Source organism: Melopsittacus undulatus, chromosome 4 (genome assembly GCF_012275295.1).
Source record: "Melopsittacus undulatus isolate bMelUnd1 chromosome 4, bMelUnd1.mat.Z, whole genome shotgun sequence".
NCBI lineage: Eukaryota > Metazoa > Chordata > Aves > Psittaciformes > Psittaculidae > Melopsittacus > Melopsittacus undulatus.
Window position 1 is genome coordinate 1,410,912 of NC_047530.1, and position 17,342 is coordinate 1,428,253.

The 17,342-nt window shown below is 64.3% G+C and overlaps 2 protein-coding genes across 2 annotated transcripts in view; one reads left to right on the plus strand and one right to left on the minus strand.

Annotated features, from left to right (window-relative positions):
• Window positions 1–1,136: 1,136 nt before the first annotated feature.
• Window positions 1,137–13,629, minus strand: PLEKHG3 (pleckstrin homology and RhoGEF domain containing G3). Its single transcript, XM_034061460.1, has 17 exons — window positions 13,572–13,629; window positions 10,959–11,247; window positions 10,241–10,341; window positions 9,699–9,768; window positions 9,563–9,609; window positions 9,351–9,501; window positions 8,402–8,536; window positions 8,149–8,331; window positions 6,868–6,960; window positions 6,712–6,798; window positions 6,084–6,117; window positions 5,881–5,988; window positions 5,709–5,783; window positions 4,922–4,960; window positions 4,804–4,811; window positions 4,542–4,727; window positions 1,137–3,933 (listed from the first exon to the last, which is right to left on the minus strand). Exons 2-17 carry the CDS (start codon window positions 11,217–11,219, stop codon window positions 1,648–1,650), a joined length of 3,864 nt encoding a protein of 1,287 aa, XP_033917351.1. The 5' UTR covers window positions 11,220–11,247; window positions 13,572–13,629; the 3' UTR covers window positions 1,137–1,647.
• A 1,828-nt stretch (window positions 13,630–15,457) lies between these two features.
• NUP160 (nucleoporin 160) overlaps window positions 15,458–17,342 on the plus strand; it is a 28,342-nt gene continuing 26,457 nt past the window's right edge. Inside the window, exons 1-2 of the mRNA XM_034061458.1 lie at window positions 15,458–15,671; window positions 16,518–16,728. Of these exons, the coding sequence (XP_033917349.1) occupies window positions 15,469–15,671; window positions 16,518–16,728 (414 nt within the window). The 5' untranslated portion in view covers window positions 15,458–15,468. The remainder of the gene's footprint in view (window positions 15,672–16,517; window positions 16,729–17,342) is intronic.

Sequence of the window (17,342 nt, forward strand, 5' to 3'; positions counted from 1 at the left end):
AGAAGAAATGACCCCCCCGGGGCTGGGACACACACACATGTATGTGTGTGACAGGGACACGCGTGTACATGGACACGGATGTGCACATGTGTTATCCCTACAGCCGCATCCCTGGGGCAGCTGATGGGCTCCTGCATCCTGGGGCAGATGCGTGTGTGGGGTCAGCCCCATGTACAGCAGCACACGCGTGTGCGCACGTGTGTCACGCGTGTATATAGACCTGTTTGTAGTTCTCTATACTGACATGCTTAACGGTCCGTGCACACGCGGAGGGTGGCATGGATGTACATGGATGTACATTGATGTACACAGATGTACATGGATGTACACTGATGTACACGGATGTACATTGATGTACATGGATGTACATGGATGTACACGGATGCACATGTATGTACACTGATGCACACGGATGTACATGGATGTACACAGATGTACACAGATGTACACAGATGTACATGGATGTACGTGGATGTACACGGATGTACACGGATGTACACGGATGTACACGGATGCACACAGATGTACACGGATGTACATGGATGTACATGAATGTACACGGATGAACACGGATGTACACGGGTGTACATGTACATGGATGTACATGGATGTACACAGATGCACACGGATGTACACGGATGTACATGGATATACATGGATGTACACGGATGTACACGGATGTACACGGATGTACATGTACACGGATGCACACAGATGTACACGGATGTACACGTATGTACATGGATGTACATGGATATCCCCGTGTGCACACACATGTGTACGTGTGTAACGTGCCCCCCCCACACCCCAGGGGTGCACAGCAGCCCCGTGCACACGTGTCCCTGCCTGCACACACGCGTGTCCCCGCATGCAGGAGCACCCACGGCCATGGCTGTAGTGCCCCCCCCCCCCCAGCACCCACTCGGGGGGGGTCCCATGGGTGCCCCCTCAAGCCATACCCCCCCTACACTGCATGGGTGCAGAGGGGGCATCCATGGCACCAACCAAAGAGCATGGGGGGCACTGTTCTCCATCACCCACCTCCCCCTGTTCCCCCCCCATTGGGGTATGGGGGACCCCCCCTGCACCCCACGGGCACCCCAAGGGGATGGGGGTGACCATAGAGGAACATTTGGTTCAGATTTGGGTTTTTTTGTTGGATTTTTGATAATAAAGATGTGAAAGCAAATGGGGCACAGCACTGGGGGGGGCATGGGGGGGACATGGGGTGACCCCGCTCCTTGGGGGTCCCCAGGGTCCTGCTTCTCCCGAGCAATGTGGGGGCCCATGGGGTGCCCCTTCTCCCTTAGTGAGTTGGGGTCCATGGGGTGCCCCCTTTTCCACATGAGTTGGAGGTCCACAGGGTCCCCTTCTCCGCCGGTTGGGGGTCCATAGGATGCTGCTTCTCCTAGGTGAGCTCAGGGTCCATGGGGTCCCCCTTCTCCTGGGCAGGTTGGGGTCCATCGGGTGCCCCCTTTCCAGGTAGGATGGAGGTCCATAGGGTGTCCCTTCTCCTTGATGAGCTGGATCTCCATGGGGTTCCCCTTCTTCCACATACATTACAGGTCCATGGGGTCCCCTGAGCATCCACTGCTGGGCGCCCCTTCCCTCTGCTCCAGGTTTCTCCCCATCTCCCCTTCTCCTCCCCTAGCTGGCAGCGTCGAGGCTCTGAAACTTCTGCCTTAGGTCCCTGACGAGGCCGTGCCTGGGGGGCTGTGATGCTCCATGGGGCTGTGATGCTCCATAGGGCAGTGATGCTCCATGGGGCTGTGATGCTCCATGAGGCTGTGATGCTCCAGGAGGCTGTGATGCTCCGGAGGGCAGTGATACTCCAGGAGGCTGTGATGCTCCATGGGGCTGTGATGCTCCATGGGACTGTGATGCTCCAGGAGGCTGTGATACTCCATGGGGCTGTGATGCTCCATGGGGCTGTGATGCTCCAGGATGCTGTGATGCTCCAGGAGGCAGTGATGCTCCATGGGGCTGTGATGCTCCGGGCGGCTGTGATGCTCCATGGGGCTGTGATGCTCCATGGGGCTGTGATGCTCCATGTGCCAGTGCTGCCCCATAGGGCAGTGCTGCTCCGTGCCCCTCGGTGCAGCGCCGCCGGTACTCCTCGGACCCCTGGTACGCTTTGCACCGCTCCACCACCGCCTTCAAGCAGATCTTCTCCCTCGTGGTGGGCGAGCGGATCTGCACGAAGCTGTGGGGCTCGGAGGGGGGAACCGGAGCCTTCTCCAGCACCAGCACCCGCTGCCCGGCCCCGAGCGGAGCCTCCGCCGTGACCCACAGCGCTCCGGGGCTGCCGTGAGCACCGGGTCCCCCCCCGGCCTCAGCGCTGCGGCTGCGGCCGCCTCCGCGCTCCTTGGCCACCGGCCGCCCCCCCCGGGCCGGCCCCTCCGGTGCCGAGCGGCTCCGGGTGACCGGCGGCGGCCGCGGGGCCCCGAAGCGGGCGCGGAGCTCCCGCACGTCCGGCCACGGGAAGGGCTCGGAGGAACCGGAGCTGTCCCCGAGCACGGATGGGGACACCGGTAACGGAGCCGGCCGAGGAGCGGGGCTAGGGGGGACCGGGGGGCAGCGGTGGGGAGCGGAGCGGCGGCTCTTGATGCGGAGGCTGTACTGCCGGGCCAGCTGGTACACTCGGGTGTGCGGGGGGGGTACAGCCGGGTGCGGGTCACTGCCGGGGGGCAGGTCATCGTCCTCCAGGATGAGGAGAGGCTCCGGGGGCTGGTTCTCGGGGGTCTGGATCCCGTTCCTGGGGCTCTGGATACTGTTCTCCGGTGTCTGCATCCCGTTCTCAGGGGGTTGGGTCTCATTCCTGGGGCTCTGGATGCTCTTCTCAGGGGTCTGGATCCTGTTCTCTGGGGTCTGGATCCTGTTCTCCGGCGTTTGCATCCTGTTCTCAGGGGTCTGCATCCCATTCCTGGGGCTCTGAACCCCATTTTCAGGGCTCTGGACCCCATTCCTGGGGCTCTGGATCCTGTTCTCCGGCGTCTGCATCCCGTTCTCAGGCGGTTGGGTCTCATTCCTGAGGCTCTGGACCCCATTCTCAGGGGTTTGGGTCTCATTCCTAGTGGTCTGGATCCTGTTCTCAGGGGTCTGGATCCTGTTTTCAGGGCTCTGGACCCCGTTCTCCGGTGTCTGCACCCCGCTCCTGGGGCTCCGCACCCCATTCTCCTGCCCCAGCTCCCCCGGGCCCCCCCCGGGCCCCATCGGTGCCGGTTGCCCGGGGGTGTCCGTGCCGTCGGGGGGCCACGGGAGGCTGTTGAAGCGGCACACGGAGCTCCTGACCAGCCCCTTGGGGATGAAGGAGAGGCTCTCCCTGCGCCGCACACTGAAGCCTCCATCGCGGTGCTCGATGCTCCCATAGTAACTCCGGATCTTCTCCAGGAGCATCCGGTCCCGGTTGGAGAGCAGCGACCCCCGACGGGCCCCGGGGAAGGGCTCGGGGGAGGGGACGGCCACGGGGGACCCCCCTATGGGCTCCCCGGTGTCAATGGGGAGGCCGCATCCGTCCAGGCTCAGGGCGCTGCCGCTGTGGCTGCCCGGCCGTGCCAATGGCAGCTCCATAGCCAGGCTGCTCCGTCGGGACAGGCTCCCACCGCCCCCAAAGCGCTCGGCAATGATGCTGGCCTGGTCCAGCACCGACGGGGGCAGGATGCTGCCCTCAGCTGCATCCTCATCCTCATCCTCATCCTCGCTGCTCAGCACCTGCAATTCCTCCGCACCACCCAGTGCCGGGGTCCCCATCGAGGATGGGGCTTTGGGCACCTCGGGGTGCTCCCCGGCCTGCGGGGGGGGCACGGGGTGGATGCTGGGTCCATCGGGACCCCCAGGCTGGGGCTGTGGGGCTGCACTGACCTTGTCACAGCTCCCGGGGCCCCAGCTGCTCGGGCGCTTGGGGGGCTCCGGTACCGGTAGGTGCCCCACAGCCTGGGGACAGCAAATGGGGGGGTTAGGAGATGGATGGGGGGGTTCAGTCACAGACAAACTATAGCTGAGGACCCCTAAGTGGGCCCAAGAGCAATATGGGGTGCCACAAGAGTGATGCAGGGTGCTCTGGAAGTGATGCTGGGTACCCCAGAAGTGATACAGGATGCCCTGTGAACAACATGGGATGCCCTAGGAATGATGTGGGTGCCCTGGGAATGATGCTGGATGCCCTGGGAGCAGTATGGAGTGTTCCAGGAGGGATGTCAGTGCCCTAGGAACAGTATGGAGTGCCCCAGGACTGATGTGGGGTGCCCTGGGAACAATATGGGGTGCCCCAGGAGTGATGCTGGGTGCTACAGGGCTGATGCTGGATACCCTAGAAACAATATGGGGTGCCCCAGGAGCAATGTGGGGTGCCCAGAAGGGATGTAGGGTGCCCTGGGAACAATATGGGGTGCCCCAGGAGTGATGCTGGGTGCTACAGGGCTGATGCTGGGTGCCCTAGAAACAATATGGGGTGCCCCAGGAGTGATGCTGGGTGCTCTGGGAGTGATGTGGGTGCCCTGTGTACCCCTACCAGCAGGTGCCCACCCTGGGTTTTGGGGTACCTGCTCCTCCTGGGGCTCCCCCAGCAGCTCCTCGGCCCCAGGCAGCTCCTCGTGACCATCCCTGCCCAACTCCTCCTCTTCCTCCTGCTCCTCTTCCTCCTCCACCAGGCCCTCAGCCGCTGCCCAGGCCCTGGGGTGCTGGGGGGGCTCCCCCATTGCCAGCAGAGCCCCATCGCTGCCTGCGTGCTATGGGGGGCGAGCACCAGGTGTGCCAGGGCTGGGGGGCACCATGCACCCCAACCACCCCATGCTGCAGCCTTACCTTGAGCTCTATAAGAGAGAGCAAAGGGGAAGTCGGGGGGGGCAGCACCCAAAGTGCCCCCCCTGCACCCCCAGCCCCACTGCCTGCACCCATGGGTGCCAGCGCCCCTGCTGCTCACCTTGCTCACCCAGGTGCTGCAGGATCTGCTTGGCTGGCTCTGCAGGGAGAGGGTGGGCATCCAAAGGGGTGATGGTGGCATCGTCCCCATGTTCCCCAACAGCAGTACCCCAACCCATCCCAAATCCCATTGCATTCCATCCCTAACCCCATTGGAGCCCTATCCCATCCAAAACCCCACCAGCATTCCATCATGAACCCCACTGGCACCCTACCCCATCTCAAACCCCATTGGCATCCTGTTCCATATCCCATTGCATCCCAGCCCATCCCAAACCCCATTGGCATCTCAAACACATCCCAAATCCCACTGGCATCCCACCCCATCCCAAACCCCACTGGCATCCCACCACATCCCATACCCCATTGGCATCCCACTCTATCCCAAACCCCATTGGTACCCTACCCCATCCCAAACCCCACTGGCATCTCAAACACATCCCAAATCCCATTGGCATTCCACCTCATCCCAAACCCATTGGCATCCCATCCCAAACCCCACTGGCATACCACTTCAAACCCCATTGGTACCCTACCCCATCCCAAACCCCACTGGATCCCACCTCATCCCAAACCCCACTAGCATCCCATCCCATACCCCATTGTATCCCAGCCCATCCCAAGCCCCACTGGCATCTCAAACACATCCCATATCCCATTGGCATTCCATCCCAAGCCCCACTGGCACCCTACCCCATCTCAAACCCCATTAGCATCCCACCACCTCCCGAATCCCATTGGCATCCCCTCCCATCCCAAACCCCACTGTCATCCCAAGCACCCCGCACCCGACTGCCTGCGCCCCATGTGCCCCTGGATCTGCTCTGGTGGCATCTCGCTGTGCTCCTGGTGCTGGCAGGGCTCTGTGGGGACAGGGACACCCACATCAGCACTGGCACCCCATGGGCATCATGGGCACCAGGGGCTGCCCCATGGGGGTGATGGGGACATGGGGCTCACCCGACTGGCGCCTGCCCTGGCGCGGCTCTGCCATGGGCTCATCCAGGGGCTGGCAGGACCAGCTCTTCTTGAGGCGCTCGGGGCTGCAGCGGGGCAGGCGAGGGGGGTCTGGGGGTGACAATGGGGTGACAATGGGGGACAATGGGGGACAATGGGGACAGAGGAGGGCAGCAAGGGGAGCGCAGGGCACTGGTGGCACTTACAGAACAGATCCATCTCCAGGATGGCTTCTTTAGCCTGGGGAGGAAGGAGGATGAGGATGAGGATGGATGGGGTGAGGATGGATGGGGTGAGGATGGATGGGGTGAGGATGGGGTGAGGATGGATGGGGTGAGGATGGGGTGAGGATGGATGGGATGAGGATGGATGGGGTGAGGATGGGGTGAGGATGGATGGGGTGAGGATGGGGTGAGGATGGGGTGAGGATGGATGGGGTGAGGATGGGGTGAGGATGGGGTGAGGATGGATGGGGTGAGGATGGATGGGGTGAGGATGGGGTGAGGATGGGGTGAGGATGGATGGGGTGAGGATGGGGTGAGGATGGGGTGAGGATGGGGTGAGGATGGATGGGATGAGGATGGATGGGGTGAGGATGGGGTGAGGATGGATGGGGTGAGGATGGGGTGAGGATGGGGTGAGGATGGATGGGGTGAGGATGAGGTGAGGATGGATGGGGTGAGGATGGGGTGAGGATGGGGTGAGGATGGATGGGGTGAGGATGGGGTGAGGATGGATGGGGTGAGGATGGGGTGAGGATGGGGTGAGGATGGATGGGGTGAGGATGGGGTGAGCCATCCCCTTGCCCCACAGGGACCGTTCCCTATCCCTCACCTTCTGTGGGATGATGGCATGGTGGTTCTCCAGGATGAGCCGCTTGATGTGGTGGGTCCACACGCGCTTCTCCTCCACAGTCTTGGCCTGGGGGGCACAGGGGAGGGCAGTGGGGTGGGAAGAGGGGTCCCCATGGGGTCCCCTGCGTGCACCCACCTGCAGGCTGTGCTGCTGCTTGATGTGCTTGTAGTGAGCCAGGCTGAAGCACAGCGAGTCCCGGGTGCTCTCGATCAGCATCAGTGAGGAGCACTGAGGGGGGGATGTCAGAGACACAGCACAGCACCCACCAGTCACCCCCATCCCAGCACCCATCATGGTCCCCACCATTGCCAGCACTGACCATCCCCATCACTCATCAGTTATCCTCATCCCCAGCACCCACCAGTTACCCCCATTGCAGCACCCTCTGGCCCCCCATCTGCACACACCCCAGGCTTCCCATCCCCAGCACCCTCTGATCCCCCATCCCCAGTACCCATTGCCCTCCCCATCCCAGCACCCACCAGTCACCTCCATCCCAGCACCCATCCCAATCCACCATCCCCAGCACCCCTTAGGTTCTCCATTCCCAGCACCCATCAGTCACCCTTATCCCCAGCATCCATGCTGGTCCCCTGTCCCTGGCATCCATCAGTCACCCCCATCACCCATTCTGGTCCCTCATTGACAGCACCCACCAGTCCCCCCCATCCCAGCACGCATCCTGGTCCCCACCATCCCAGTACCCACCAGTCCCCCCATCCCAGCACGCATCCCAATCCCCCATTCCCATCACCCCCTAGGTTCTCCAACCCCAGCACCCACCAATCCCCCCATCCTAGCACCCATCCTTGTCCCCCCCATCCCCAGCACCCACCAGTCCTCCCCATCCCAGCACATATTCCAATCCCCCATTCCCATCACCCCCTAAATTCTCCAATCCCCAGCACTCATCAGTCCCCTCCATCCCAGCACCCATCCCAATCCACCATCCCCATCACCCCCTAAGTTCTCCATCCCAGCACCCACCAATCCCCCCATCCCAGCACCCATCCTGGTCCGCACCATCCCAGCATTCATTCCAATCCCCCATCCCCATCACCCCCTAGGTTCTCCATCCCCAGCACCCACCAGTGCCCCTCATCCCAGCACCCATCCTGTTCCCCCCCATCCCCAGCCCCAACCAATCAATCCCCTGCTGGGCTCCCCATGCCCAGCACCCATCCTGGTCCCCACCATCACCAGCACCCATTCCAATCCCCCACCCCCATCACTCCCTGGGTTATCCATCCCCAGCACCCACCAGTGCCCCCCATCCCAGCACCCATCCTGTTCCCCCCCATCCCAGCACATATTCCAATCCCCCATCACCCCCTAGGTTCTCCATCCCAGCACCCACCAGTTCCCCCCATCCCCATCCCCACCCATCCCCCCCAGCTCCCCATTCCCAGCCCGCACCGGGATGTGGCTCTTGTACACGTAGTGGTCCCCGCGGCGCTTGGTGATGAGCAGGGTCTTGTCGAACAGGAACACGGCACGTTCGTGGCGCGCGCGGTGCACCCGGAACGTGCCCTCCAGCACCAGCTCCCCATAGCTGGTCAGATCCGGCCCCTTCCAGCCCAGCAGCAGCGACTGGATCTCCTATGGGATCCGTGGGCATCAGCGGCTGGGCCGGTGCCGCGGTGCCGCGCGCGGTGCCGCCGGCACACACCTGCTGCCGGATGGCGTGCTCGTGCTTGCGCTTCATGTCGTTGATGTACCAGGCCACGCAGGTCATGGTGTCGATGGCCTCCAGCACCAGCTCGTAGCCGTCACCGGATTTGTGCTCGAAGTGCTTGGCGATCTCCTGCCGGCACAGGACATGGTGGATGCGGCTGTGCCGTGTGTGTGGTGCCAGGGGATGTGCCATGTGTGTGTGTGGTGCCAGGGGATGTGCCATGTGCTGGGTACCCGCAGCCCACCAGCTGCCTCAGCTGGGCTGGGAACCCATGCACTGCCACATCCCTGTGCCATGCCAGGCACCCACACCGTGCTGAGTGCCCATGCCATGCACCCATGGCACACTAAGTGCCTGTGCGATGCCATGCCATGCACACATGGCATATTGGGAGCCTGTGCTGTGCCAGGTGCCCATGCCATGCTGGGTGCCTATGCTATGTCCCCATGCCACACTGGTGCCAGTGCCACACTGCTGCCCATGCAATGCCATGCACCCATGCCATGTCCCCATGCCACACTGATGCCTGTGCCATGCCATGTGCCCATGCCATGCACACATGCCACCCTGGTGCCCATGCAGTGCCATGCACCCATGCTCTGTCCCCATGCCACCCCGATGCCAATGCAATGCCATGCTCCCATGCCATGTCCTCATGCCACACTGGTGCCCGTGCAATGCCATGCACCCATGCCATGTCCGCATGCCACCCTGGTGCCCATGTAGTTCCATGTCCCCATGCCACCCTCATGCCCCTACAGTGCCATACACCCATGCCATGCCCCCACACCACCCTCGTGCCCCTACAGTGCCATACACCCATGCTGTATCCCCACACCACCCTGCTGCCCCTACAGTGCCATACACCCATTCCTTGCCCCCACACCACCCCGACACCCACCCAGCACCTCACCCCCACCCCGCGGTGCCAGCCTGGCCTCACCTGCAGCAGCAGGTGGTACTTGAGGATCCTCTGCACCGGTTTGAGCAGGAAGGCTCCGAGGGGCAGCTCATGGCACAGCCGCTCCTGGCACTCGCGCAGGAACCGCGCCTGGGCCTTGCTCCGCATGCACTCTGCCAGTGCTGCCACCGAGCTGTGGGCAGGGAGCAGCTCAGCACCGGCCCAGCCGCTACCCACCCCAGCCCCACACTCACCTGGGGTAGTTGTTGCAGTACTGGGTGTAGATGGAGAACTCCTGGCTCTGTGGGCAATGGGAGCATGGTGAGGGCTGGCACCGGTGCTGGTGCCACCGCGGTGCTGAGCACCCAGCATCCCTCCCTTCATCCTTACCCGGGTGACGAAGCAAACGGCCACGGCCACAGGGTCACTGGCACAGCTCTCCAGGTTCTGCAGTAGGGTGCTGGGGCACAGAGGGGATGGAGCGGGCATGGGATGGGGTGGGATGGGGTGGGATGGGGTGGGATGAAGGGAGCTTAAAGCCCCAATCCCAACCCCTTCCCATGGAGCAGCTGCTCCAAGCCCCTGTGTCCAACCTGGCCTTGAGCACTGCCAGGGATGGGGCAGCCACAGCTTCTCTGGGCACCCTCAGCATCCTCATAGTGAAGAATTCCTTCCTTCCATCCAATCTGGATCCCCCTGTTTCAGTCTGAACCCATCACCCCTCATCCCATCGCTCCCATCCCTGGACCCCCTCTGCAGCATCCCTGTATCCCCCTTCAGACACTGGAGCTGCTCTGAGCTCTCCATGCAGTTCCCCTTCAGGCTGAGCACCCCAATGTTCTCAGCCTGGCCCCATACAGCAGACACTCCCCTCCATCCACACCATGGAGTGACCCATGGGGTGACCCCATCTGTGTCCCCCCAGCACCCACCTGCTGAGCTCATAGATGTCCTCGATGTTCCCAAAGAGCGCGCTGACCTGCTCCGGCCGCAGCACCGGCTCCTCGGCATCGATGATCTTACCCAGGTAACCCTGATGGACAACACCGGTGCAACCAACCAGACCCCCCCCATAACCCCATAACCCTATAACCCCATCCATGGGGTGCCCCACACCCCAGCACCGGCTCCTCAGCATCGATGATCTTACCCAGGTAACCCTGATGGACAACACGGTGACACCAATGGCACCAGTGCAACCAACCAGACCCCCCCCCATAACCCCATAACCCCATCCATGGGGTGCCCCACACCGCAGCACCGGCTCCTCGGCATCGATGATCTTACCCAGGTAACCCTAATGGACAACACCGGTGCAACCAACCAGACCCCCCCCATAACCCCATAACCCCATAACCCCATCCATGGGGTGCCCCACACCGCAGCACCGGCTCCTCGGCATCGATGATCTTACCCAGGTAACCCTGATGGGCAACACCGGTGCAACCAACCAGACCCCCAACCCCATAACCCCATAGCCCCATCCATGGGGTGCCCCACACCACAGCACCGGCTCCTCAGCATCAATGACCTTACCCAGGTAACCCTGATGGACAACACGGTGACACCAATGGCACCGGTGCAACCAACCAGACCCCCCCCATAACCCCATAGCCCCATCCATGGGGTGCCCCACACCCCAGCACCCACCTCCACGATGCTGCGCAGGTCTCGGGCATAGGTGCGCTCTGACTCCACGATCTCCAGCACCACCCGGCCCAGGTAAGTGGGCTCAGCACCAGGGCCACCAAACGGTGCCAGGGGGTACCCGGCACCAGCCCCCGGCCACCCCCCCGGGGCTGCGTTGTTGTTGCTGTTGTGCTGCTCCTCGGCCCCGCTCCCGGTTGGATCCTCCATGGCACAGCCGGGATGTGGCACCGCGCTCAGGGCAGGGCAGGCGGGTACCGGCATCCCGGCATCACCCGGCACCGCTGGGGGTCTGGGGGGGAGAGCGGTGTGGTTATGGGGTGCAGAGACACCCTGAGGTCTGGGCTGTGTTTTGGGTCAGGGGGGTCACACTGCACCATAGAGCCCTTGGGATGAGCTGATGGTTGAGCCCTCCAGGCTGGCACCAGCATCCCCAAACCCCCACATGCCTCAGTTATGGCTCAAGGCAGGATACAACCCACCCAGGTCCTGGCCAAGGCTTTCACCCACTGTAGCACCAAGATTTGGGGGTTCCCCCCCCCAACCCCTTACCCCAGTGCCAGATAACGCATTCCAGTGCTCCCTAAGGACACAGTGCTCCCTAAGGACACAGCACCCCAATGGGATCAATGCCATGGCCACACCAAACCCCCACCCGCAGCACCGGGGCCATACGTCAGCACCGCGCCCATAGGACACCATCCCGGTGAGCTCAGCACCCGCTCTCCCTTCCGGACCACCGGATGCCACCGGGATCCTCCCACGGCACCGGCACCGCTCGGTGCCACCGGGGTTGGGGCAGCCAAACCCCATCCATTGGCTGCAATGGGTCCATTGGCTGCAATGGGTCCATTGGCTGCAATGGGATCGTTGGCCATGGGACCGTGTGTAACCAGCGCCGGTGGCCCCGGGGACGGTGACCTTCAGCCGGGCCACGTGCCGGTGGCAGAGCGGCCCGAGCCCCCCGGCACTGGGGGTGCCAGCACCGAACCGGTCAGGCCGGTTCCTGCCAGCACCTCCCCATTGCACCGCATGGCTGCGATCCCATTGCCGCCGCCCTCCCCATGGCTTCCCTGTGTGAGCCCCCAAAACCCACCGCGGTGCCCCCCAAGTGGGGCCCAGCACCGTGATAACCCCTTGTGCCGCAGCCGGGGGTCCCAGGTGCTGGTTCTGCCATGGGGCTGGGGGATTTGGGGAGCAGCACCCCTCAAACCCCAAACCCTTCTGCTTTGCCCCATGGCCACATTGATCAAGGGGACCAAGCCCCACAGGCACTGGGGGCACCAAACCGTCAGCATCACCCCATAGAGTGACCCCATCACCACCTATGGTGGGGGACAGGAGGGACCCCCGGGTATCCGCTATGGGGGGACACTGATGCTCCCCACGTGATGGGATTTGCAGCCACCGCATCTCGCCCCTATGGCCACCCCCTAATCCGCTCAGGATTACAGCACCAGCCCCACGTCACCAGCACCGCGGCCACCTCCTCTGTGGGGATTAGCCCTGACCTTCACCCCCAGCCCCATTGCAGGGCACAGGGACCCGAGCAGGATGCGGCCCCTCGGGCTGCCCCATTGGGACGCTCCCATTCATCTCCACGTTGTTGGATCCCAAAACGGATCCGTTTCCAGGGGCAAACGGGGCCGGGCTCATCCCGGACGTGGTGCACATTCCAGCCGGGAGCGCAGGGCACAAGGCACAGCCCACGGTGCTTTCCCAGGCCCCGTTGCAGGCAGGGCCGGGTGCGGGGCCGGGGCCGGCCCTGGCACAGCCATATAAGGGCAGCACTTTCCCGTTTCCAGGCGTTTTCCAAGGATCCCATAGGAAACGGGAAGGTCGCTGCGGGCTCCAGCGCAGCTGCCGCGGATCGGCGCTCCCGGCGCTCCCGGCCCCGGCTGGCACCGAGGGCACCGGCTGCTGCTGGCACCGCTGCCCCGGCCTGGCCAACGGGCACCCGGTGCCATAGGAGGGCTGCGGGGCTACCCCTGCCCCATAGGAGATGGGGGTCCCGAACCCCAACCCTCGGGGGGCTCCCCATTGCCACAGCCGCTGCTGTGTGCCCCATGGATGCTGCTCGTGTGGATCCCAGCACCCCCAGGAGCCGCTGTGCCCTGGCACCCACGGCTCACCAGGACCCTCCAGCACCCACAGATCCTGCCCCACTGCGACTCACGGCCCTGAGCACCCCGGAACCCACAGCGCCCATCCCATAGGGATCCACAGCTCCTGCCCCACTGCGATTCACGGCCCTGGGCACCCCGGAACCCACAGCGCCCAATCCCATAGGGATCCACAGCTCCTGCCCCACTGCGATTCACGGCCCTGGGCACCCCGGAACCCACAGCCCCCATCCCATAGGGCCCCTGCCCCACAGAGCCAACAAAGCAGCAGCCCCACCGGCACCCCCAGCACTGGGCCCTACGGCTCCTGCCCGCACAGACCCACGGCAACGCCACAGCTCCCGGCACACCGGGACCCACGGAGCCGGTTCCACGGGGGTGCGATGGATCCCACCCCCCCCTCCCCCACGGGTCCTGCCCCACCGGGACCGGGACCGACCCCTCCCCCCCCCCACCGGGACCCCGTGTCCCGGTTCCGACGGGCCCCACTCACCGCTCGCCGCCGTCCCGGCCCCACCGTGCCCGCAGGAAGCGGCGGGAGAGCCCCGGGGGCGGAGACTGCAGCGGCCCCGCCCGGGCGGCCCCGACCCGACCGGACCCGGTACGGGCTCGGTACGGACCCGGTGCGGTCCCGGTACAGACCCGGTACGGACCCGGTGTGGGCTCGGTACGGACCCGGTACGGACCCAGTACGGACCCGGTGCGGTTCTGGTACGGACCCGGTGAGGTCCCGGTACGGGCTCTGTACGGACCCGGTACGGACCCTGTACTGTTCTGGTACGGACCCGGTACGGACCCGGTGTGGTCCCAGTACGGACCCGGTGTGGGCTCGGTACGGGCTCGGTACGGACCCGGTGCGGTCCCGGTACGGACCCGGTGTGTGCCCGGTACAGACCCGGTGCGGACCCGGTGAGGTCCCGGTACGGACCCGGTACGGGCTCGGTACGGACCCGGTGTGTGCCCGGTACAGACCCGGTACAGACCCGGTGAGGTCCCGGTACGGACCCGGTACGGACCCGGTGCGGTCCCAGTACAGACCCGGTGCGGTTCTGGTACGGACCCGGTGCGGACCCGGTGCTGTGCCAGGCACCGTCGGGGCATTGGTCCTGGTAGGGTCCCGCTATGGTACCGCTGTGATGCTGGGTATGGCCCCAGTATGGTCCCAGCATTGTGCTGGGCATGGTCCAGCCAATGTCCTGATACCAACCCAGTACGGAGCTGGTACTGTCCCAGTACGGTGCTGGGCAGGGCCCTGGGATGATCCCAATGCATTCCCAGTCCCCCCCCAGTGTTTCCAATGTGGTGCTGGGCACGGCCCCAGTATGGTCCCGGTTCAGTCCCGGGATGCCCTGAGTGTGATGCATGGGGACCCACCGGGGCACCCCATGGGGTTCTACCGGTGCCACCGGCCATGGGGCCACCAGCGCCATGGGGCAGATGTGGGGCACTGCAAGTGAGCCCCACACACCAGCACCCTCTGTCCCATGCCTGCCCTTTCCCTGGCCTGATCCCAGCTCCATCCCCATCCCTGTCTCCCCATCACGACAGGGGAGCCCCAAAACTCGGGTACCACCTTGGCCCCATGGCCCCACAGCGGCCCCTTCCCAGCACCCCCAAACTCCCCCCTTCCCTATCCCCGGACACGCTTCCCCATTCCCTCTCCCCAAATCCCTCTTCCCATACCTGTTCTCCCCAATCCACACCATTCCCTCTCCATAGCCCCCTCCCCATATCCCCTAAATCCCATTCCCCTTTCCACAGACCCCCCCAATCTCCCTCCCCTTTCCCTCTCCCCACATCCCCCCACATCCCCATTCCCCCTCCCATAACCCCCATATCCCTCCCATATCATCCCAAACCCCCCCCTTCCCATACCCCCATCCCACCCCTCCCATGACCCCCCATATCCCCCCCATATCTCCCCACATCCCCATTCCCCTCCCATAACCCCCATATCCCCCCATATCATCCCAGCCACCCCCCTTTCCCATACCCCCATCCCACCCCTCCCAGACCCCCCCATATCCCCCCATATCATCCCAAATCCCCCATTCCCCCTCCCACATTCCTCCCATATCCCCCCACATCCCCATTCCCCCTCCCATAACCCCCATATCCCTCCCATATCATCCCAACCCCCCCTCTTTCCCACACCCCCATCCCACCCCTCCCAGACCCCCCTATATCCCCCCATATAATCCCAAATCCCCCATATCCCTCCCATATCCCCCCCATCCCCATTCCCCCTCCCATATACCCCATATCATCCCACCCCCCCCATACCCCTCCCATCCCGCCCGCCCGCTAGGGGGCGCCTCCCCTCTCCCCCCCCAGCCCCTCCCTCCCTTCCCGTGCGTCCCCGCGCACCAGGCGGGAAGGCGCCGCTCAAGATGGCGGCGGCGCTGTGGGGCCGGAGCGGCCTGGAGCTGAGCTCGGCCGGCCGGGGCCCGGTCCGGCGGCTCCCGGAGCTCCGCTTCACCCCCCCGGGCACGGCCCCAATGCCCCCCGGCCGATACCGGGACAGCGCCGGCGGCTTCTGCTACCGGGACAGCGCCCGGATGGCGGCGGCCACCAGGAACCGCTTCGTGAGGTGGTGAGTGAGGGAGCGAGGCCTTAGTGGGGACGGAGCATCAGGACCCGCAGGGCATCCGGTACCGGCGGCTCAGGACCCGCAGGGAGCTTAGAGCTCCTCCAGCTCCAACCCCTTCCACTGGAGCAGCTGCTCCAAGCCCCTGTGTCCAACCTGGCCTTGAGCACTGCCAGGGATGGGGCAGCCACAGCTTCTCTGGGCACCCTGTGCCAGCGCCTCAGCACCCTCCCAGGGAACAGCTTCTGCCTCAGAGCTCAGCTCAGTCTCCCCTCTCTTGGGCAGGTTCAAGCCATTCCCCTTGGCCTGTCCCTACATCCCTTGTCCCAAGCCCCTCTCCAGCTTTCCTGCAGCCCCTTTAGGCACTGGAGCTGCTCTCAGGTCTCCCCTTCAGGATCCTTCTCTTGTCCAGGCTGCCCCAGCCCAGCTCTCTCAGCCTGGCTCCAGAGCAGAGCTGCTCCAGCCCTCACAGCATCTCCATGGCCTCACTCCATCAGCTCCATGTCCCTCCCGTGCTCCTGCCCCAGGGCTGGTCCTTATCCCCAACCTGAACCCATCACCCCTTGTCCCATCCCTGATGGAGCCCCTCTCAGCATCCCTGTATCCCCTTCAGTCACCGGAAGCTGCTCTGAGCTCTCCACACAGCCCCAATGTTCCCATCCTGGCTCCCTACAGGAGCAGCTCCAGCCTCTGAGCATCCTCATGGCCTCCTCTGCCCTTGCCCCAACACCTCCATGTCCTTATGCTGAGCACCCCATACCCCATGTCCAGGCAGGGTCTCATAGGGCAGAGGGGCAGGATCCCCTCTTCCTCCCTTCCCCTCCTCACCCTCCTCACCCTTATTCCCCCCAGGACCACATCGGGGGACACAGTGGATCTGGTGGAGGAGTCCCTGGACGTGACCCTGCTGCACAACGCGGTTCGGCTCCGCATCCAGGGCTGCCCCCTGCTGCCGGGGGGGGTACACGTGTGCGAGGCCCAGAGCCACCTGGTGCTGCTGCTGCTCACGGCACAGAGTGTGCACCGCCTGCTGCTGCCGCACCCCTGCCGCCTGCAGCGCAGCGTGAGTGCGGGGGGGCTGCCCCACATCTGCCCCCCTTACCGCCCCATTTCTGCCCCCCTCCTGCCCCCTTCCTGCCCCCCATCTGCCCCCTCTCCTGTCCCCCTCCTGCCCCCCTTGCTGCCCCCCTTGTTGCCCCCCTTGCTGTCCCCTTCCTGCCCCCTCTCCTGCCCCCTCTCCTGCCCCTCTCCTGCCCCCCCTTCCTGCCCCCTTGCTGCCCCCCTTCCTGCCCCCCTTCCTGCCCCCTTCCTGCCCCCTTCCTGTCCCCCCTCCTGTCCCCCTTCTGCCCCCCTTCCTCCCCCCCCCCCTCCTGCCCCCCTTCCTGCCCGCCCTCCTGCTCCCACTCTTGCCCCCCCCTACCCCCCCCTCTTCCTGCCCCCCAGTAGCTCTCAAACAAGCCTCTGAGTGTGTTGTAGAAGAGCAACAGCCTCAATGTGCTTCTCAGCGTGGGCATGGTTCCCATGCTGGAACAGGGTTCACTTGGGCTGGGATAGGGTCCAGTTCCCCCAGAGTCCCCTTCCCAATCCCCATACTTCCTTAGGGTACATAATTTGGTCTGGACAGGGTTCATTTGGGCCAGGACAGGGCCCAGACCCCCCGAATCCACCTTCCCCATC